At 37.8% G+C, this 21,801-nt stretch overlaps 1 protein-coding gene across 5 annotated transcripts in view; it reads left to right on the plus strand.

Moving 5' to 3' along the window:
* The window catches only part of dscamb (Down syndrome cell adhesion molecule b), a 185,949-nt gene that overhangs the window by 82,566 nt on the left and 81,582 nt on the right, over positions 1–21,801 (plus strand). For all 5 annotated transcript variants that reach the window (XM_038285537.1, XM_038285541.1, XM_038285538.1 and 2 more), the window contains exon 4: positions 21,492–21,638. In XM_038285537.1, coding sequence (XP_038141465.1) covers positions 21,492–21,638 — 147 coding nt within the window. The remainder of the gene's footprint in view (positions 1–21,491; positions 21,639–21,801) is intronic.

Genomic DNA, 21,801 nt, shown 5'->3' on the forward strand with positions numbered 1-21,801 from the left:
AGTTGCAAACATTTGGAAATGTGAATGGCAATGCAAAAAAAAAATCAAATTTCACAATAAATTAATCGGAATTTAACATTAAGAGCTGCAGTATGAACGTAGCCTAATTGACCACACAATACCAGAGGCTTTTATTTGAACACACACTCTTTAAAATGAGCTCGGAACCCAAACTGTCACCCAAATATGGATGGTAATTTCTTCTTCATAGCCTATTTATCCAGGACCTGTTGAAGTGTATAGTATAATACAGGAAGGAATCAGGAAGTGGAAGAATAAAATCCACATCGTTTTTTTCTGGCGAGTTTAAACACGCTGAACGTTGTACCTGAACTCATCCTCTCATTTGCTGAGTTCGAATTCAGGGGCAATGTCCTCAAAAGACCAGATTTGTCGGCTCATTACATCATAGTGCGGCACTCAGGCCTGTTCAGATCGGAAGACTCCTCGTTATGCGCTGGCAATTGCAGCTTTCTTTTTGACCAGTTTGAAGGATAGGTCCGGTCTATCTTTGCGTATCCCCGTGATTCATTGCGCGTCCGGCTGCTCAAAGAATAAGATAAATGGCATCAAACAGTGGTAAATGTTGTAAGTACAGTTTATTAGAATACAAGTGTGAATATTTCCATTTGAAATAATTTAAAATAGTTTTTTAATGGTTATTGAGTAGCATATGTGGCAGGTAATGTTTGGTTTATTAAAACGTTTTATCTGTCCCTGTGTAAATGGGTTTGACTGACATTTAAGCACTGATTCCAATATATCTGCAGTGCTGGGACTATAAATCTGATATTCGTGAAAATGGTACTGCTGCTGAAACTCCTTGAAAATGTAATTGGCATATAGAACAATTGTGAGAAGTTTGATATTTATTCTTTATCTACTTTGGGTGTCAACTGTCATGGTTGCTAGGGGACAGAGCATACTGGCGGTGAATGCCGGAGAAGGCTCTTACAGCCTCCTTATTTACACAGATCTTCGAGGATCCCGTCCAGGTAGACCAGGTCCTTGGAGGATGCAGCCTCTGAAATCGAACAAACCTACTGCTTCTTGTTCTTCTTATGTTTTATGATGGTTTGCAAGCAACATTTGGTGCATTAGCTCTGCCAGCTAAAATGTCCACTACTGTAGCTGTTGAATCCCTCAATGCTTGATATTTTAGCAACGGCAACAGAATACATCAGGGTTTTGAGTCATTGAAAATGTTGAAAATAATAGGAGTGAGTTTTAAAATGTTTAATCATGATTATTATTGTTGTTTTACCCAGTTTCAGAGCAAGTACAAAATGTGGTTTGTTTTCAATTTAAGCTGTCTTAAAAACAATTCTCATTTGACCTTTAAATCAAAAGGAAACTAAGTCGTCCATTGCACCAAGGCCATTTTCATTTACAGCTGCATTTAATCTACTCTTTGAACTAAAAAAGAATTCAAAATATTTCTCCTTGAACTCCAGTTTTTAATAAATTTTTTTACTTTTCTATTTATTCATTTTTAACTAGTGCTTGATTTTAATAGATATTGTTTTTCTGTACAGGATTACATGCTGGTTGTTTTTTTGTGAATGGCACTTCACAAATAATAGTAATTTATTACTATTGGCATAAATAAAAAATAAAGTTCTATGCTGTTCGTTCCACTTCAAAATATTTGTCACTTTCTGTTGATCCATCATATGTAATCTCAATAAGGCATGTTGCCTTCACCTGAAAAGAAATTTAAAATGTTCAAAGAGCATTTATTGAGGGATGATCAATTAAGTTGTTGATTGCATTATTTGATCATGTTGTGCTCTTTAAATCCTAATCCTTCTCTCTTTTTCTCTCTCTTGCTTTTCCATGCTTCCCTCTGACCTATGCAGGTAAGACACATTCTGAAATGAGAATAAACCACTCCTAACTCACAGAACACGCTCAATATCTACACATAGTGCAAAATCTATGTGTTTCACCACAGATTTTAAAATTAATAATCCCCAGAAACACAATGTTCACAGTGGAGTCAATGAGGGTAAAGAGACAAACGAGCAAAACTCAGCAAGCCATAAACAAAGCAGTTAAAAGCAGAGGGTGCAGGAGAAAGGCCCTGTGTGTGTAGATGCATGTGTATATTTATGTATTTTTGTGCCTTTACCCACATGTGTTGATGTGTGTTCATGTGTGTGCTGGCAGTTGTGTGCATGCGCCTACTGTTGTCTGCTGAAACGGAGATGGGAGCTGCTGAATATTCATGGTGTCTGTGTTTGGTTAGGGCTAGGAGATAAGACGTTTATGTACTGGCAGCCAAGGAGGGAAGGTGTGTGTGTGTGTGTGTGTGTGTGTGTGGGTGTGAATTGGGCTATGGAGATGGGGGGGGAGCAATGGGTGCGGCCAAGATCTGTCGACATCAGTGGTTTAATGGTTTGAATCTAACTTAGGCAAATTAAAAGGCATGCTGCGTGCACTGGGGTGCACTCCCATTCATTTCGGGGGAAATTGAGGTTGAAATGAGCCATTGTCAGGCCACGTGGCCACCGCGCATACTGAGTGGCAGGCCTGCAGTGGTTTTCCAACACAGCGCATAGAGGACAGAGGAGAGTCTGTGACTGTAGACAAGGAGAGGCAGTGTTTGCTTTGAAAAAGGGAGGAAGGCGAGAGGAAGGGATGCCCGCTGAGGGGAGCGTGAGGGATGGAGACAGATGAGGAGAGACAGAGCAAAAGAGGAAGACATAGTAGGAGAATGACAAGAGGTAAAAGAAGAAAGCACAGAGAGAGTATATTCTATAAGAGAAGAGGACATTAATGGAGAAAAATGTGGAAGATAAAAGTATTGCGGAGGCAGAGATATTGTAGGAATAAAGCAGAGGAACATAACAACTGGTATCAGAGAAATGAGTCAAAAACAGAAGGATATGACCATATGGGCGCATACACACAGAGCATGGGGCTGCAGATGGAGGTTGCCTAGCTGTTTGGTACAGTAGCTCTTGCCCTCCTGACGTCAGCTGGACAGCAAACTGTGGAAGTGCTGACTGAGCCCCAGACACACACACACACACAAGGAGAAAATGCCTGCCAAGAATATTGCCTGAATATTGTACATCCCAGCATATCAAGGAAATGTGTGTGTATCTGTCTCAGGCTCCAAAATAACAGATGCCCTGGCTGATAGCATCCAATGAGAGCCCAGTCCGTATCTGTGCCGTCGCTCCCTATCTTCTGCAGACCACAGCATCTTTGCCTTGTCACATTCCCAGATGAACATGGCTTTCCAACTGCTAACAAGCGCCCTGTCAAATAAAGCAACCTTACATTTTTCATCATCGTGAGAGCTCCACGTCCAAATCCAGATTTGAGTTGCCAGAGGCGATTATGTCACAACAGCGCCCGGCGGAGAAACTGAGCCACATGGTTTGCTTCCTGTTTGGCTTCTAAGCTGCTTTACGATTGGAGGATAGAGCATATCGATGTGAGGTTCAAAGCCACGCCCACTGTGGCAGTAGTCTTCATGAGACCTTTTGTTAATGTCACATGTAACAGACTTTTATCACAGCCCCCATGACAAATCGACATGGCAGAAATCTTTGATGAGTGTGACTCCTTCACAGAGATGATGCTTTAATGTAGCTGTTGGCAAAAATACTTTACATTTGAGCCTTTTTTCTACCAGTAAAGGAGGGAAGTCCAGCATACAGCATGAGGCAGAAGTAATCTGAAGTTTTTATTTGCTCATCGTTTTAACTTGACATAATATTTAGGCTTATTGGAGTCATGTTTGTTTATGTGTTGACCTGAATTAATGTTTTTCTTTAAATTGAGACGTATTCCCTTTAAGCAGCATAGAGGAAGAATGAAGAAAGGCCTAATAACTGTATTAAAATAGTTCAAATATTGCATCCAAAGCTAAAATAAATAAACCCAGGAGGAGTTGAATGTATATGAGAATGGATGATATTAATCATAGTTCTTACTTCATAGACTGATGAACTTTTTTATTTTCTTTGTAATTCAAATTCTATAAATATCAGCAAACAAAAAATATAGATTTTGGCTCAAAAGAAGTATCATTGTGGTTAGTATTAACACAAAACAATAATCCAGAAGAACATAAGATAAATACATTTTTTGTCATTATATTGCATGTAGCTAAACTAAGATGTGGTTCAGTTGTTTGTCAGAATCGCTGCAGCCCTCAGACAATAAGCAATCTATTCATGAAGACACCTCCATGGGCAGACAAAAGACATGCAGGACTTTTAATTTTCAGGACCTGATTAGTTTCTACACTCTGGCTCTTTTTTTCCTCATCATTATGCTTTATAAGCAGGACTTTTGCACCTTATTGTTATTATTAGATCAGTGTGAGACCTTTCCATTGAACACCATGAGCAATATTGTGTTTACAGTAAACTGGATTTCTTTTTATGCTCATTATTTTGCACAGAGAATATATTCTGATGATATTTTGTGAGGCATTTTTTATGCACGAAAATATGCCTCAAGCTACAGCTTTTGTTTCTGATTGCATCTTGTGTGGGTAGCTATGATAGTTCTGCCCTCTCTTTTTATGCTAATTCTGTACTTCTCACTTATTGTCTGGGATTGTCCATCCCTTTGCATAAGGATTTTAGCATTGCATACCACTAATCTGCTCTACAAGGTAAAATTTGTCCGTCAATATTTATCAGTTGTGGTACACTTTCAAGAACTTTACATACTCCATCATTTTGAATAAAGATAGATAACTTCATTTTGATAACGATGCAGTTGTTATATCTGTTTCTGAATACTGTACATAAGCATTGGGTTTATTGTTGGATGCCAAACCAGGAGTCAGCCAAAGTCTGCTTAGGATGCAGCATTATGATAAATGTCTTTGCACACATTAGTAATACCCAGCAGCACCTATACAAGAGAATAAAAAGAAACCAAAACACGCCAAATGAAGTTTACACGTAAAAAACATAATTTAATATCACGTGAATTTTGTCTAAAGAAAATATGTGTCATGTTACGGTTGTTCATTTCCAGAGGAGGCTGCATACAGTTTCTACTAATAAATGCAAAACCTCCTTAAGTTATATAATACAAAAAAATATTTTAAATCTTAAGGAAAGAGACTTATTTGTGGGGGTTACTAATAAGTTATGTTTCATTGTTTGGTATCACAGCTGGGAGTCTCTGAAGATTGCAGTTATGTCATTGCTTTAAAAGGTTTGCCACATCTGTCATATATTTTTCAATTTCGGTTTATATTATGAACAAATGTAGCCAATATACTGTATTTATCAGTGTTCCATTTCACATGACCGCAGTGATTAAATAGATTACAGGAGATGCAGGTGAATCTCAAAGTGTATCCAGTAATTAAAGGTATAGTGAATTATTTTTTTAAAAGACCTGCCCTCTCCACTTAAAAAAAAAAATGCTCATGCACAACCATGTACCTGCTCCCGAGAGGAAAAACCTGTTAAATGCATGCAAGAGCATTCACAAGCCCACTTCTCGTGAATGCTCAGTTTAAAAGTTGCTGTTTGCATCGATAATACAAATTTACTTTCCAAAAGAAGATTTAGAATTTTTCCACTATGTCAAACCTGCCACCGGCAAGGGAAAATGGGGACAAGCACGAACGATGGCTTTGGTTAAATATATCACCAGAATGACTGACAATTAGGAAGACCACTTAATTTGATGATTCATTCGGAAAAAGAACATCCTCCTCTATACCTTTAAGTTTCAAGTAAAAAATTATTTTAATAGTTTTTTTAAGCAGATCTCAAATTATTGACCCATAATGCTGCTAAGATTAGATGCTAAAGGCATTTTAAAACATCATAGAAGATAGATAAACATGCAAAGATGGAATTGCTTGCCCCCCTCTGCAATGAGAAAGGCCTAAACTTTTTTCTTTAAGATATTACAATTACAATTTTTGTTTTACCCCATCTACTCTGCATCCTTCCAGATTTGATGTAATCATTCTCAGTGGTTCTTCAGAGAAAACAAATTTATAAGTGTAGATTCACAGTTGTTAGATTAATTAGCTGGATCTGTTGGGCAGAACGTGTCTTTCTCTGTGCTTTGTTGTATTTTTTGTGTGCACACGTGTGTGTAGGTGGATGAGCCTTGAATGTTCTTTAGTGTGGGCTCACATGTCATTGTGCAACGCTGGATCACTTCCAGGTGCAGTCTGTCTCTATTATATTCTTGTATTTCAGTTTGTCCCAGAATGTGTGCATTTTCCTGTGCAAGGCAACCGAAAGAATCGATTAGTGAGGGGGGGCTGACAGCTCTGCCCGCCGGATGCAGCAGAATGCATACTGTAGCAGGGGAGCACCATCAGTTGCCCTGACAACACCAGTGCCTGTCAACACCTCCGTCTTAATAGTGACAAATTGTCCTTATTACATCAGCATTAATTCCCCCCGATCTCCCTCAGATGAAGATACTTAGCCCCGCACTGATCAAATTGTGTCAGCATAATTACTGGGAACAGAACCCTATTAAAAACCAGGGCTTCAGACCCACTGTCCAGACTCATCCGTAGGCCTATCACTCAACATGTATCTCTGCGTAAGAAGTAAGGGATGCAGTGTGACGGGGCAGAGAGGGAGGCAGGGAGAGGAGGAAATGAGGGGGATGAAAAATACCCGGGGATATTTTTCTGATTCATTTGTGTGCACAAATATTGCTACAATTTCCCCCTTAAATTGCTGTCACATTGTTCCCTATGTGACTATCTGGGGCTGAACATTCATTGCTCTTAACAGGACCTCTGAGTGTCCCCAAGTGGTCAAATAATCATCACTTGAATATTTCAGAAAACAGGACAAACCCCCCTGCTGTCTCAGCAGCTTTAAAGTTGCAGCATACTGAGGTGAGTAGATCACCATCTTTCCAAAGGGTGTCGATGGTGCAGAAAACGATTAAATGTTAATATTAGGTCATTGCTGCTACACATGCGCATACAGGACTTACACTCACCCATACATTTGTAAGGCTTCCATTAATTTCTATGGCCTAACCCTGAACCTAAAATCCACCTAAAGACAATTAGCACTTTATCCCTAAACCAAGAAAAGCACTTTCCTAACCTAGATCGGGAATTTGTCCAAACAAGGAGCAAATTGGGAAGTATATTTTACGAAAACAGTAATTTTACTGTGTGTACAAGTTAACAATTACTTGTACACATAAACAAGTACAATTCAATTCAATTCAGTTTATTTATATAGCGCCAAATTCACAACACATGTCATCTCAAGGCACTTTACAGTTCAACCAGATCATACAGTCAAATTGATACAAAATTTTCTATCTAAGGAAAACCAGTTGATTGCATTGACTCATTGACAATCCCTCACACTAAGCACAGGAAATATATACATATATCTAAGTACACTTAGATATATGTATATATTTCTTATCTTATGTTTAGTACAACTCGAAGGAAGGAAGGAAGGAAGGAAGGAAGGAAGGAAGGAAGGAAGGAAGGAAGGAAGGAAGGAAGGAAGGAAGGAAGGAAGGAAGGAAGGAAGGAAGGAAACTGTACATGCTTGGCTTGTGTTTTCAGTACATGAACATGAAACGATCCTTGTAGATATTCTAATGCTCATACAATGTGTCATGTGACCACATTCATGATTCAAGATCATTAGAAAATTTTGTTTGTTTTTTTTTACCAATACTTATCTGCGTTAAGAATATAGCTCATACAACAATAACTTAAGGTGTTTTATAAATTAGCTTAATCAGTCCCACAGAGGGGAAACTTTTGTTAGAACAATTTAATTTGTCTTTGAAAGATGTTTGGAGAGGCATCATGCAGGGCTGTAGAAACACTGGTTGCCTAAGGGAACAAACTATGTGGACTATACAGAAAACAAATGATTAAAATTTGAAATTTCATTAAAGCGTCAGGCTAGTTTTACAATAACTGGAATTACCATAAGCAATTTTCACAGCTCTATAGATATGGATTTAGCTTTGCCTTTAGCTCAGCAGTGAATTAAGTCTCTGCCTCTCGCACTGCACTTGTCCTGAATGGCGCTGGAATGGAATTCACAAATTAGTGTCGTCTGATGGAAATGTGCTAATTGCTGTTGTTAAGCCGCTACAATAATTAGGTTATGATGGCAGACTGCTACACATGTTGCCCGTGCACGCACACGCACATGCAACTACACATATAACACATGCCTTATTGCGTGAATGTGCATCCGATCAGCCCGGAGCCAACAGTCCCTCTGCAGAATAGTGGAAAGAAGAGGCAAGATTTAATTAATCATTTTATTATCCATCTGTGAGTATAATAAATCTCCAGACATAAAGTCAACACAGAGTGCAGCAACTTCTCTCTGGTAGCTTAGGGAGATTTTTATTCTTTTACTATATATTGTCATCAAGTAAGACTTGGCAAATTATTAGATTAGTCATCTGACCATTTGGCTGTGAAATATCTTTTCTTAATAAGATAAAAAAGACAAAGCTGTCATGATCTGGCCTGTTTGCTCTCCCTTAATTAGTAATTCCTTTCACCTGCCCTCTTCCCTCCCTGCCTCATTATAATTAATTCCTCTCACCTGTTTCCTCTGGTTTATATTCAGTTCAGCCTGAGCATTCAGTGCCAGATCATTGCTTGTCTTTCTGTCAGTCTTTCTGTTCAGTTTTTATTTGGTTCATGTCCTGGATCCTGGCAGCCAGTGGAAAGAGGGTTTTAGTGTTTGTCTCGTCTCCTGATCGTCCACTGTTCCTCCCCTGCGGAGTCCTCTGGGTTTTTGGCTCATTATGGGGGGGGGTTCAGTTTTTATCTAAGTAAGCCTGGCTCCTGGGTGGAGACCAGTTTAAAGTCTGCTTCAAGTTCCGGTTCCACGTCCTGTCTCGGCTACCCTCTTCCACTGAGCCTGCCTGTCTGCACCTGATCCTGTCTGCTCCTGTGCGTGACCACCTGGTCATGCTTCTGGTCCCAGTAAGACTCTGAACCCTCCTGGAAGCCTGTGGTTGCATGGAAGTCTGGATCCTGCCACCTCTGTCTGTTCCTGTCTGTTCTGGATCCCTGACCAGGATCAGCTTCCACCATCACCTCTGGGACTGCAGCACTGGGACACTTGTGGTCTGGACTGTTAAACCAGGTAAGTGACCAACACAGTTAATCTTCTATTGGTTGATCGTGGTCACTTACCTGTGTTTCCTCCCTAGAGTGTCTGAGATTGGGCGGTGCCCCGCCCCCCCTGCCTGCAGTGTCCTCAAGCCACAGCTCCGCTTTTGTTTTGTTTTTATTTTAATAAACCTTTTGAACTTTCCTACTGACTGTCTCTCCTGAATACTGGGTCCATCTGTCCTCGGTTCATGACAAAAGCACTGATGCAAGGGATAAAGGTTGGTGTAATAAGTGCTTTGGTAATCCCTACTTCTTGAGGTTTATAAGTACAAAGACCGGGTGGTAGAAGTGGATCTGCTTTAGTTCCTCCAATTAGTAAGCTTACTTTATTAATGAAACTCCAACAGTTGACGTGGAGTAGACGTTTTGTTTCAGCTTCTGAATGATTACACTGATCCTCAGCAATTTATTTTAATGAACTATGTTTAGTTAAACAGATTTGCAATTGTTTTTGAAAGCACCTTACAAGACAAATATATTCAGTTGTTTTACAGAGTGACATTTCAGTTTCATGCTAGCTATACTGTTAAATCAATCAAGTTGAGTTTATGATTACAATTAAAATCATTTCCATTAAGGGAAACCTTGCAGATTGCACAGAGTCACCAACTTTGCATTAACTAACATGTGGAAAAGTTTGCACACATGCTGTAACATGTCTTTGCTTTGTGAGAGCATCTTCTGTCCCGATAAAAAACTAAACTTGTGCTGTTATCCTGATGCACTTGTCCTGATGTTCTTTAATGTGCCAACCTGCTCATCAACATGCTGTTTAATAGCTCTGGGCTTCAGCAGAGATTACTGGATTGCTCACCTCATCAAAGACATCAGCACCCCCCAGTCTCCTTCACCTCGGAGGCCTTACTGGTTTTTTCAGCAGTTCTTGCACCTTATGTGGGTGCAGGTGAACGCTTACAGCCTTCCTTTATTCTTTCCTCTCGCCATGTGGTCCTACACAAAAGATTCACACCAATTCTGAACAGCCTCATTTGCTTTGTTGTTCGTTCTTTGGCTTCCTAATTGTAGCATAATTGGGCTTTTTTCTTTAATCTGCTTTTTAATAAACTGTTATGTTTATGACTTGAATAACATATATCTGGTTATTATTTAATAAATATTTTCTTTGGTTTAGCTGTTCTGCTCCTGCATTTGGATTTTATAGCATTCATAACAGAGAGTCAATTTTTACCTGAATGTATTAAAGTGCTAGTCCATATTATCACTACAATAGTATATTTATTAAGCATTATAAAAGTGACTTTATTCAAGATATATTTTTTTATTATGAAATATATTGCACCAGGAATTAGCATTTGTAAAGCATCCATTATGCTCCTGAAAACAGTTTTTTTTTAAGTAGGGTTCCGTGGGGTACTTATGAGTAATCAACATTTAACATGCGCTTAATAGCCATCTAAGTGATCTTTGTTAAATGAGCACAAACTCTTACATTTCTTAGCAGTAACATCAAGCTTTGCTCACCTTTCTAAGATATATCAGAGCTATATCATATTGTTCATCTAGTCTTCTATTAGTATTACCTTTTATAGTAATGTATTTGATATTTGATTAATATTTGTTTGGAGAATTGAATTGGGATACCAGCTCTACAGATGTTTTTACTACATATGTGGAAGGAAGAAACATTTAAATTTATGAAACAACTCATTAGGGAGTTAAATAAAATAGCTTAAGTTTGTCATGTTTTAGAAAGTGACACTTATTGTTATTGGAGTAGTTTCTTATAGCTCTTCTGGATTCTCCAAAGATTGCTTAATTTTCTATCTACTGCAGGTAGAATAATAATTACTCATAACCTACCTGTATAGTCCCGGTTAAAAAGAAAATAGAGTATTTTAATTTGTTCAGTAAACCTGAAGCAAACTTGATTTACTGTATGACTTAGGCTTTAGACTTAGACAGATTTATTTCTCATTTTTATAAGTTTTGTTTGGAACAGCTCTCTGGACTATTTTAATCTTATCTTATAGACGGACGTATTTATATAATTATTCTACATACAATCATAAGCAATCAAATAGCATTGAAGTATTTATTTAACTTCCATATTTTTCCGCAGTAATCGTTAATATCCAGATTTCTCATCCCTTTGTTTTCATTAAACAGGCCCCAGTTGTTCTTAAGCTCAGTTGTATAAACCCTAAATGAGGGAGTGGAAGACATTATTTATTAAAATGACATCTTTTACTTGTCTTTGTTCTTTATTAAAAATGAATTGTTCATCTCATGACAGTTGGATACTTCTACATGATTTATAAACCACATATTATACATAGAAAAATAAATGAATAAATTCTGAGAAATGTGGTCTGGAAATACAATCAGTGCCTTTCACTCTGTCATGCTTTGGTCATCTTTTTAGGAAATGGTTTCTTAAAAATCAGTGTGAAATGCTAGCAGTCCAGCTAGGTTTAATACATAACTGGATGGTAATCTAACTTCTATCCAACTCAAAAATACATTTTTATAGCATATGTTTATACTGAATATTTATTTTAAATTGAGAACATTATGTTGATTATGCTGTGAAACAGAGTCCATGTTCTTTGGGTTTCAGTTTGGGTTCAAATATTTTGAAAGCACTTGCACATCATTTAATCATTGCTAACATAAATTCACAATTAAAGACTCACATACTTGTTTTTATTTTTCATAAGCCTATATTTAGAACTTAGACAACCCCATATCATGCATTATAGGCAGACGGATACTCCAGGACATAACAATGATAATATTGGTATTATTTCAGATAAAACAATGTGATTTTTTTCCACACAGGACTTTCTGAGACTGCAGGTTTTCAATGCAGTGTTCTTATACAGCCAACCACTGTTTTAGCATTCAGCACACAGAGAGAGGGGAGGGGGAGAAAGAGAGAGAGAAGTGGAGCACAGGAGAAGGAAGTAAAATGAGCCAAACAGGAACACAGAGTTGTTTTGAGGATGACAGAGAGTCTCTTTGCATTCTAGCTCCGATGCCAAAACTTTCACCGAATCAAGGATGCCTTTTTTATTCAGGCTTCAATGGCAGCTCTGTCATTTACTTGTATTTTGAGCATCTATTCAAAGAGCAGGTGCATTGATAAAAAGTCATTTTTAGATTACTTTTACAGGTGCTGAAGATTTTCGCGCACTAATTTAAATTTTAAATAACTTATTTGTCGTTTGTTCAAAGTATCAATCATGCTTGTTTAAGTTTTTTGTCGACACTTATGAAAAGCAATACTTGGCATCCATTTTGAGAAGGATTAGTTTCTCCTGGCGTCTACGGATGGCAGTGTTCAAAATCACCAAAAGCCTCTCTTTGATGTCTTATCACAATAAACAGAGCCTTGGTTGCACAAAAACATGTAATAGACAAAAAGTGCTGGTTTAATTGGTTGCTTTATATTTCCCTTAGGAAAGAGGGGGTGAGTATGTCCATTTGATGGACTGATGACCTGTTCAAGAAGCAGTCTGTCTCTAGTGCTTCATCACTGCAAAAATGTTCTGAAAATGAGCAAAACTGTCTTAAAATAAGTTTATTTACCTTTAAGTTGCAAAATAAGATGATCTGCCAACGGAACAAGCATTTTTACCCTTAAAATAAGATAATTAGATATGCACTTGAAATAAGAGACTGCAGTTTTTATGTAATTATTCCATTAGCAAAGCAAAGAAAAAATGCATTTATTTTAGGGAAAACCGGACATCTTTGCAGTGATTGCTCATGCACACTTAACCTTGAAGGGTCACTACGGAGGAGGTGCAATGCCTAACTCCAGAGGTAATTTTGTGGAAGCAGAGTAAACCCTGCAAAAGTTGGCCAGCCTTTAGGAAAAACCAAGTCATAAAAAAGAACTGTATGACAATATACAGCAAGTGAGGAGGTGTTGTTGCAAAAGAAAAAAAAAACTTTGAAAACCTTTGAGAAGATGTGAGGAGCAGCTGATTGATTCAAATATAACTTAACTTTAGTAATACAATAGTTACATATTGTATTGCCAGATAAAAAAAAAGCACATAAAAAAACACCTGAGAGGGGAAAATGCAATGCTGGTCACTATGGCCAGATTTTAAGAGACTCTGGACATCTGGAGTGTTCGCATACAGCAAGTATGGCAAATTGTTATTATTTTTTGTTTGTTTTTGTGAGTTTTAACGGCATTTGTGGCTTGCTTTTATGGACAGTAGGCTGACAGGAAAGGGGGTATGAGAGAGGGCGACAGACATGCAGGAAAAGACCACAGGTCAGATTCGAACTCAGGTTGCCCGCATCGAGGACTAAGGCCTTCATACATGGGTTGTGTGCACTAACCACTCACGACCAAAGAACACCCTTGCAAATTTGTTGTATGAATGGAACCCACAATAGAACAGCTAGGTACACATTTATTCTTTATACGTATTAACATAGAGTATTTCTAAATCAACTTTTGTACTTGACCGTTTAAAACCATTACTATTTAATGACATGCTTTTTTCTCTACCCCAACTTACCAAAATGCTGTGGCATATGTTACCTGGTCTGTAGGAGGAAATATAATCCAGTCACTGAAATAAAGCATTTCAAAAAGGAAGCAATAATCTGAAGCTTACGGTTAACATACTCTACATGCAGCGTTCGATCAAAGATGGGGCTTCAATATCATTATTTCCATATAGATAGGTAATCCACACAAACAAAATATAATGTCTTCAAACTTTTTTTAGTTATTTTTTATTATTAAGCATCTTTTTTTGACCAGATTGTATTGCATCAGGTGGCTTAGTTTTGCCAAACTTACTCGGCCTGGGTGCTAAAACGTCTGTGAAAGAAAAGCATGCATTAAAAGAAGTTTTTTTTACACTAAATGTGCTGCTTTATATATATATATATATATATATATATATATATATATATATATATATATATATATATATATATATATTTATATATATATCATTTAGACGTGGAAGGGCAGACTCATTAGTTCAATACATTACTATTGAGTCAATTTTGTCTTTTTATTAGATTCAAGACAAAAAGGTATTTGAAAGTGGATAATAATAATTTTGAAAGTAAAATATTTTCCTTGATGCTCTTGACACGCATCTGACCTTAGTGCGGACAGGCATCAAAATTGTTGCTGCCCAAAGCGCGTCTGGTGTGAGCTAAGCATAAGGGGGAGAGTTTAGTTCAAGGGTCTAAACTCAATCAGTGCAGATTGAAGCTGTGGTATGAATTGCCCCCCCAAGTGTTTCCCAATGCAGCCCACAGCAGGCAGAAGTTAAAGAACTGTTCCCTTAGAAGCAATGTATCCCCCTATGCTGTATTTGATAGGGATGAGGAACATCAGAGACTGAAAAAAGGTGGATGCATTCACCATATTCAATGCTTTATAAGAGCCACTGACAGATATTTGTTAATAATTGTTTTGTCCAAAGGCATACTGAAAAGTTGAAGTGGGCCAAAGCAGGAGCTGCACAGACCTAGTACACTCATGAGCCCATTCATCATCTCTGTAGCTTTGCTGACCCGACTAGAGCCGGGGCCCTCCTCACCGTGTCGTATACACAGTGTACGGAGAAACTGCCTCTCTCTTTAAACAACAGCAATAACTCACCAAGTCAACCTTTACGGTGATGAAAACCTGAATAGCTCTTCTTAAACCTTTTAGACCAGTAAGACAAAGCAAACCTATAGTCTTGTTTTTATAATTTTAATAATCATATTTGTATTTATGTAAAAATCCTTTGAAAGATGTCACATTATAACTTAAGATCCCACTGTCTTTAACATAGATTTTTTTTGTAAATAACAAGACAAAGTTTGAATAATGCACATTTTTTTCCTTTTTTTATGAAATAAAAATCTATAAACTGTCCCCGTAAACTCCCCTTTAAGATAATAACAGATGAAATACAGTGTAATCAACTTCAAATGGAACTTCATGAATAAATTATATACCCCTTTATTAAATCTCAATTAAGGTATGTCTGTATATACATTAAGTTACAGAGTTTAAACACAGTTTAGTTATAATACCTACCAGTACATGGTCATCTAGTTTAACCAACAAACAGGCAAAAAAAGCATTATCCAGGCCCATAGTAACTCTGGAGGAGTTGCAGGGGTCCGCAGCTCAGTTATTGAAGGATAAATAGTCAACTGTTGTTCCTGCAATCAAAGGAATTCCAGTTTAAAGTCTGCCACAAGCTAGATAAAAGCAAAATCAAGCTTTTTGTTTTTATATCTAAAATACCAAAGGTGGCAAAATTTAACACTGTATATCAGGTTGAACAAAATCTCATTGGTGAAGCATGTTGGCGTCAACATCATGGTAGCGGGACAGAACAGGAAAGCTGGTCAGAATATGGAAAGATGGCTGGACCTAAACGACATTAAAAGCTGTAAAACTGCTGCTGAGATTAATTTTTCAGTGAGAAAAAGACCCTAAACACACACCTAGAGCCACTGACTGCTTTACATCTACCCATAAGGTGCTAATACAGGACCCAAGTCCAGACTTAAAGGTATTGTGGAGGATTTTTTATAAGACCCGCCCTCTCCACTTAAAAAAAAAAGGGCGTTCAAGAGCATGCACGAGCCCATTTCTCCTCGTGCACGTCCTGTTTAAAATGTGCTTTCTTATATATAGCTCATATAAGCTTACAAAGTCCACATACAGTGGGAACTATGTTATGGACTTCATAGCAAACTCAGTTAACTTACCGTTTGGACACATGATCACTGCTTTTTGCTCAGTTGGTCATGTAACTCCTCCTCCACTGTGAGGGGCCTGCGCCATCTTTTTTTATTAGTCGCCACTCTCGGGTAGGGACAGCCTATGGTGACAGCAGGCTTCTGTGACAGCAAATCCCATAGTGCTTTGCGAGGAGAGCTCTCCTTGCAAAGCATTCTGGGATATATCTGCCCCTTCTGAGGCCTTTCTTTTCCCTGATAAACTTTGTAGACACCTTTTCACTAATTTTGTATCGAATGTGACAAAATTTATACTATTTTGCAAAATTGCTTTGTAAAAGTTTAGCTTACAGTGATCCACTGGAACTAGAAAGATGCTGATAAATATTGCAGCTCTAATTTCTGTAGGCCGGGATTATACAAATAATATTTATGGAGTTGAATATAAATGTACGACATGCTCTTTTTACTTTAAAACATAAAACACAATTTTATAAGTATAAAATACTTTGATAGCCTATCACATGTATCTGTAATATATTAAGCTGAAGCCTGTGGCTGAAATGTGACAAAATGTGAAATATTGAAGGTGGTGGAATGGTTTTGCTGCGTAGCATAAAAAGATTTGATCACTTATATATTTATTTAAGTAAATAAATATTTTTGTATATATATATATTTTTAACATCCCAACACACTGTTCTTTTAAAGCCAGGATAAACAAACAAAAAAAAAAAATCAGAGCGTTTTGGCAAGTTTGATTGAATCATCTCCGGTCATGCAGGGTGACAGATGCAAGCAGCATAGCCAATTAGGGAATAAATCTTGGTAGTTTGTCTAATTTAGTCCTAAAATTGTCAGCTGAGATCAAACCAGCTTGACATTCATTTGAATCACAGAGACCTCAGAGCGCACGTTGGCAGTGTGACATCAGTTCATCTGTATGTCCAGGCTTATTTAGCCTGCTGAGAAGAAGAGCCTGCTGTTTGTATTAGATCCTGTGTTTGGCAAAGTATAGATGATTAGATAAAGTGTGTCTGGCGGAGTGGAGCACTTTTTCACTTTGCAGCGGCACGGCTGTGAATGAAAAGAGTGAGGGACTCCACTGTCTGACAATAGCATAGAAAAATCTTACAGTATAAGAGGATTTTTAATGCATCTGGGAACTTAGACTTCTATTAGCTTCTTAGTTAATCCAAAGAAGTCGATTCACCACACTGCACTACAGTCCATCTTAAAATTCTTACATTCAAGTGTTTAATATGATTTTGTTTCCCCAATCCTACTCCTATACGCACACAAAAAAAATCCTCCTAAAAGACGATGCTATAAGCAGGTGAAAGAACAAAGAAAAATTAAGGAAAAATACAATAGCTCACATTTTGAATCTCTTCCCTGCTGTACTGTCCCTTCTGCTTTCACTTTATTTTGTCATAACACAATAGCTGAACCCTGATGTCTTAAAAGGTAATGCAGGAGCATAGGGGTGCTTGAGGAGAAAATTGCTGCAGCTCACAGCGGCTGGAGTGAAATACCATTTTGTCTCGCTCAAGATGGATTCCACGGTGAGATTTCAGAGGGCCAGTACTGAATCAAAATGGAGAAGCCAGAAGGGAGAAATAGAAGAAAGGCATGGATGGGGATAGATTTTGGTTTTGCTTCTCCGTCATGACAAATATTTTCAGGGCTTTCAGCCTTTTTAGATGTGAAGTTATTTATTGTTGGGTTAAGTTACTATCCTCTCCTTTTGGAACCCTTAACAAAGATTTACAATCATAACGACTCCTTTCAGAACGGACATGAAGGAAGAGGTGAAAATATAAAAAATGGGAATAAAGATAGAAGACAGGCCTTCCTGAGCAGTGAAAACAACTCTTGCTTTCTGCTATGCATACATGGCTGCTGGGCACACGGATACACACACGCCGTCACACCCTCCCTTCCTCTCTTCATAGATTCCGCTCGCTGGTTGCCCGTCTAACAGCCCTGTATGTAAAACCCGTGAAACCCCTTTAGGACATCATATCCCTGGAATCCTTTGTCGGTTCTATCTAGGTCAGTGCTTACAATAGCTGAGCAGTTTTGGTTTCGCTTCCCTCTCCTCTGTGCACCCCCCCCCCAATCCACCCACCCAAACCCCAGTTTGTTGAGCCCCACAAGGTTGATTTTATTTTGCCTGTATAAATATCAAATAATGCACATAAAATCCAAGCATATTAAGCATGTTTTGTTTCTTTTATACATCGTGGTCTTCAGCTAAATATCAAAACTGCACTGTTTGATGTAAATTTAAGACATAAATCTAGAAACGTCTAGAAAAGATTTCCTATCTGGAGCAATTATTTTCCCAATTCATTTTGAACAGTTTGGTCAGGACTGTGTCATATTTTAATGTTTTAATGCAGTTGAGTACATTGGCCTCTCATTGAAGCGTGAAACATCAAGAAAAATCATAATTATAGCCTGACATATGGTTGTTTTGTCTGATCTATAGGGGATGATGTTACAAGGCCTAAATGAGGCCGTATGCAATCTGGTCACCCACACAGAGACAAGATTACCATCCACTTGCTTCTCGTCTCTTTGAAAAATACACTTTGCTTTACTCTACGTTCTTAAAAAGATTGGAAAAATAAATGTTAATTTTTAATTTTTAGGGGGGTTTCTTGTTTTAAAATTTAATTGATTTTGATTCACATGATTTCATACTGTCTAACTTTTAATTTTCTTGTTATTTAACCGAGGTGCACTCAGTATAAATAAAACAGACCACTCACTGTTATATTTGTTAACATTATCTGAAGATCCATAGTGATAACAAATGAGATTTATGAAGAACTACGAGATGCATGTTTAGTTTTATAAAAAAAAAAAAAATCCACAGGCATGGATCTACAGTATACTTCCCTTCTTTCCAATCTAAACAAACCCTTCAGCAGTCAGAGTAAACTTTACCAGTACGTGATAATAATATTAATCTGTTGTTCAATTTTTTAAAAAGATATTTCTTTAAAAGATTTTATCAATGCACAATTTTATTATGTTACAATTAGAGGTTAAACTTTTTTTTTTTCTTTTTACCTAATAATGTTCATACATTAAATATGACGTTGTTATAAAACCTACTCAGATTCATCTTTTAATGAATGCCTTAATGTTAGAATAGAGTAGAATAGAATAGAATAGAGAATCCCTTTATTGTCCCACAATGGGGAAATTGTGACGTTACAGCAGCAAAAAGATTATAGCAAGAGTAGTCACACAAATGTGGACCTTAAGAAGTGTATAAAAATATCAGAATAAGTGGCAAAGTTAAGAAAATTAAAAATAATATACTGTTTTTATAATATAAATACTGTGCATCTGGAGAATAAATAATCAATATACAGCTGTGGACATTTTTACAGTATTGGAAATGTGGAAAAAAATTGCAGCAACCCCAGAGATGTGCAAAAATAACAGCAGCATGTTATTTAACTTACCAAGACAGAAACTGTGCAGTATTTCTGTTTTTTAAATCAGCCTTTATAAACAGCTCAGGGATAATTTGTCCCCACCACCTACTGTATTTGTAACATTATTTAAAACCTACCTTTATTTTTACTTTTAAACATTTAAAACATTTAAAACCATTTATTCGTATAAAAGGGCTGATGTCTTGGTTAACACTTTTTCAAAATGTCTGGATGAGAGTAAACTGTCATGAAAATGCTCCTAAATCAACATAATTCCTTTTAATTGCATATAACTGGCTGAAGACTTCCTATTGAACCACTTTATTAGTAATAATAACACATTTTATTCAAAATCCCCTTTTAGGACACTTGAGGATGCAATACGGTTTAAAGCAAGGGCTGCTCAGTGGAGCAGTGGGTAGCACTGCTGCCTTGCAGAAAGATGGTTATGGGTTTGATTCCCTGCTTCTTTCGGCATGGAGTTTGCATGTTCTCCCTGAGCATGCATGGGTTCTCTCCGGGTACTCCGGCTTCCTCCCACAGTCCAAAAGCATGATTGTTAGGTTAATTGGCTTCTCTAAATTCTGAATGGTTGTTTGTCTCTGTGTTGCCCTGCGATGGACTGGAGACCTGTCCAGATGGTTTACCCTGCCTCCTGCCTGTAGACAGCTGGAGATAGGCACCTGCACCCCTCACGACCCCAGCCGGAATAAAGCATGTCCAAAAAAAATGGATGGCAATGTTCAATAATATCAAACATTCCAGAAAGTACCAAAATAATTCAAATAAGTGAAAAGTATACAGGCTAAGAGAGATGCGGTAATCTAAAGACATGTTTTCTTAATGGTTTTGACGGTGAGAGAAAAGTGACGTTATGTAGGTCAGATGGTAGATGCAGGGCCCTGTACTCCAGGGTGGTAAGATGAGCAGATGGAGGGGAGAGGAGTGAGGAGGGTGATCTACTGTAAAGGAGGTGCTGGGGATGGAGAACTGTAAAAGGTCAGATAAATACACAGGAGCAGGAATTTTAAAGATGACATGTGATTGTAAAAAGGAGTTTGCTTGATGACAGGAGCGGCCGGGCTTTGGAATCTCTGAAGCTTGAGAAGGGATATACTGGGGAGACCAATAGGAGGGAAAATGCAGTAGTCAATCCAGATGTCATTAGACTGTGCACAAGAATAGCAGCGGAGGGGGACAGTTAATAATGCAAAGGTAAGAAATAGGCAGATGAGGTTTATAATTATTTATACCTTTGATCCAAGTAGATTTTCCTTAAGTATGACAGATTGTGTGAGTTTATCAAGCCTTAATAAATTTGAATAACTTCCTGTCGGTGAATGTTTAATGTTTACTGGGAACACATAAGCACTGTGACTTACAGTAGGCTTTGGTTGGATCATAGAAAATGAATTTAATGACTTTAAACTATTCGGTGACAAATTTAAAGGATTAAAAAAGTTGCAAAGTTTAGAGTTTGGCTTAAATTTCAGTGACTGTGTTTTAGAAAAACAGCTGTGAGAACATTAGAAAACAAGGTGCCTCGCACTAATTTGTACCTTGCTACTTAAATCATCAAAGTTTCTTAAACAGGTCGTCCTCTGGCCTAGAAGGTCTTCTTCGCAGTCTCCGTCTTAGAATACCATCCTTCTCACAGTCTGAAAGTCTCCTTTAAATTGCTTCTTCAATCAGGTCTGACATCAGTCTGCTCCCATGGGCACGTGAGGATCCATTTGATGCTGCAGAAGAAGGTTTATTACCCAATGGATGTTGACAACCCCACTCAGCCTCGTTTGATCTGTTGAATTAACATAATGTCACTGCACTTAAGGAACAGGCAACGACAGCGAAAGAAGAATTGGCTTTTTATATCAAACAGTGACACCGGTGAGGTTACAGTGCAAGCAGGAACACAAAGACAACGGAAGCAGTTAAAGATCAGAGATGTGTGAGATATGCTGATCTGAATTCATTACTCTGACTCTGCTGTTTGGCTATGAAGCAAGATTGAATTTTATATTTTGGCACAGCTAACATTACTGGTACAAATATGCAGCTAACAAGCACCGTTTGTCATCAGAGAAGCCCCCCTAAATGTCTTGTTTTCTCCAAGATTTATTCTTAACTGTTATCCCATGGAGAAAGTAATCTGTGTGACAGTCCTCCATCTGGTGCCCTTCATCTCTCTCCCCTTGTTCTTCTGTCTGCTCCAGGACAAAGATATCTCATCACATCTACGGGAGCCTTGTACATTGTGGACGTCCTGCCTGAGGATGGCCTAAATAACTACCGCTGCACAACACGCCATCGCTACACGGGTGAGACCCGCCAGAGTAACAGCGCGCGTCTCATTGTGTCAGGTCAGTATGCTGGTTTTACATTGGAATCAGATTAAAAATGATTTTATCACAGACATAATATGCCTTACAAAAGTCTTCACACCACTTCAACTCTTCATTTATTCACATCACATTTGGGTGTTTTATATTTAGAAGTGTCAAGTACTTAAGTACAGTACTACTT

Source organism: Cyprinodon tularosa, unplaced genomic scaffold (genome assembly GCF_016077235.1).
Source record: "Cyprinodon tularosa strain WSP-4 unplaced genomic scaffold, ASM1607723v1 ctg211, whole genome shotgun sequence".
NCBI classification, from domain to species: Eukaryota; Metazoa; Chordata; class Actinopteri; order Cyprinodontiformes; family Cyprinodontidae; genus Cyprinodon; species Cyprinodon tularosa.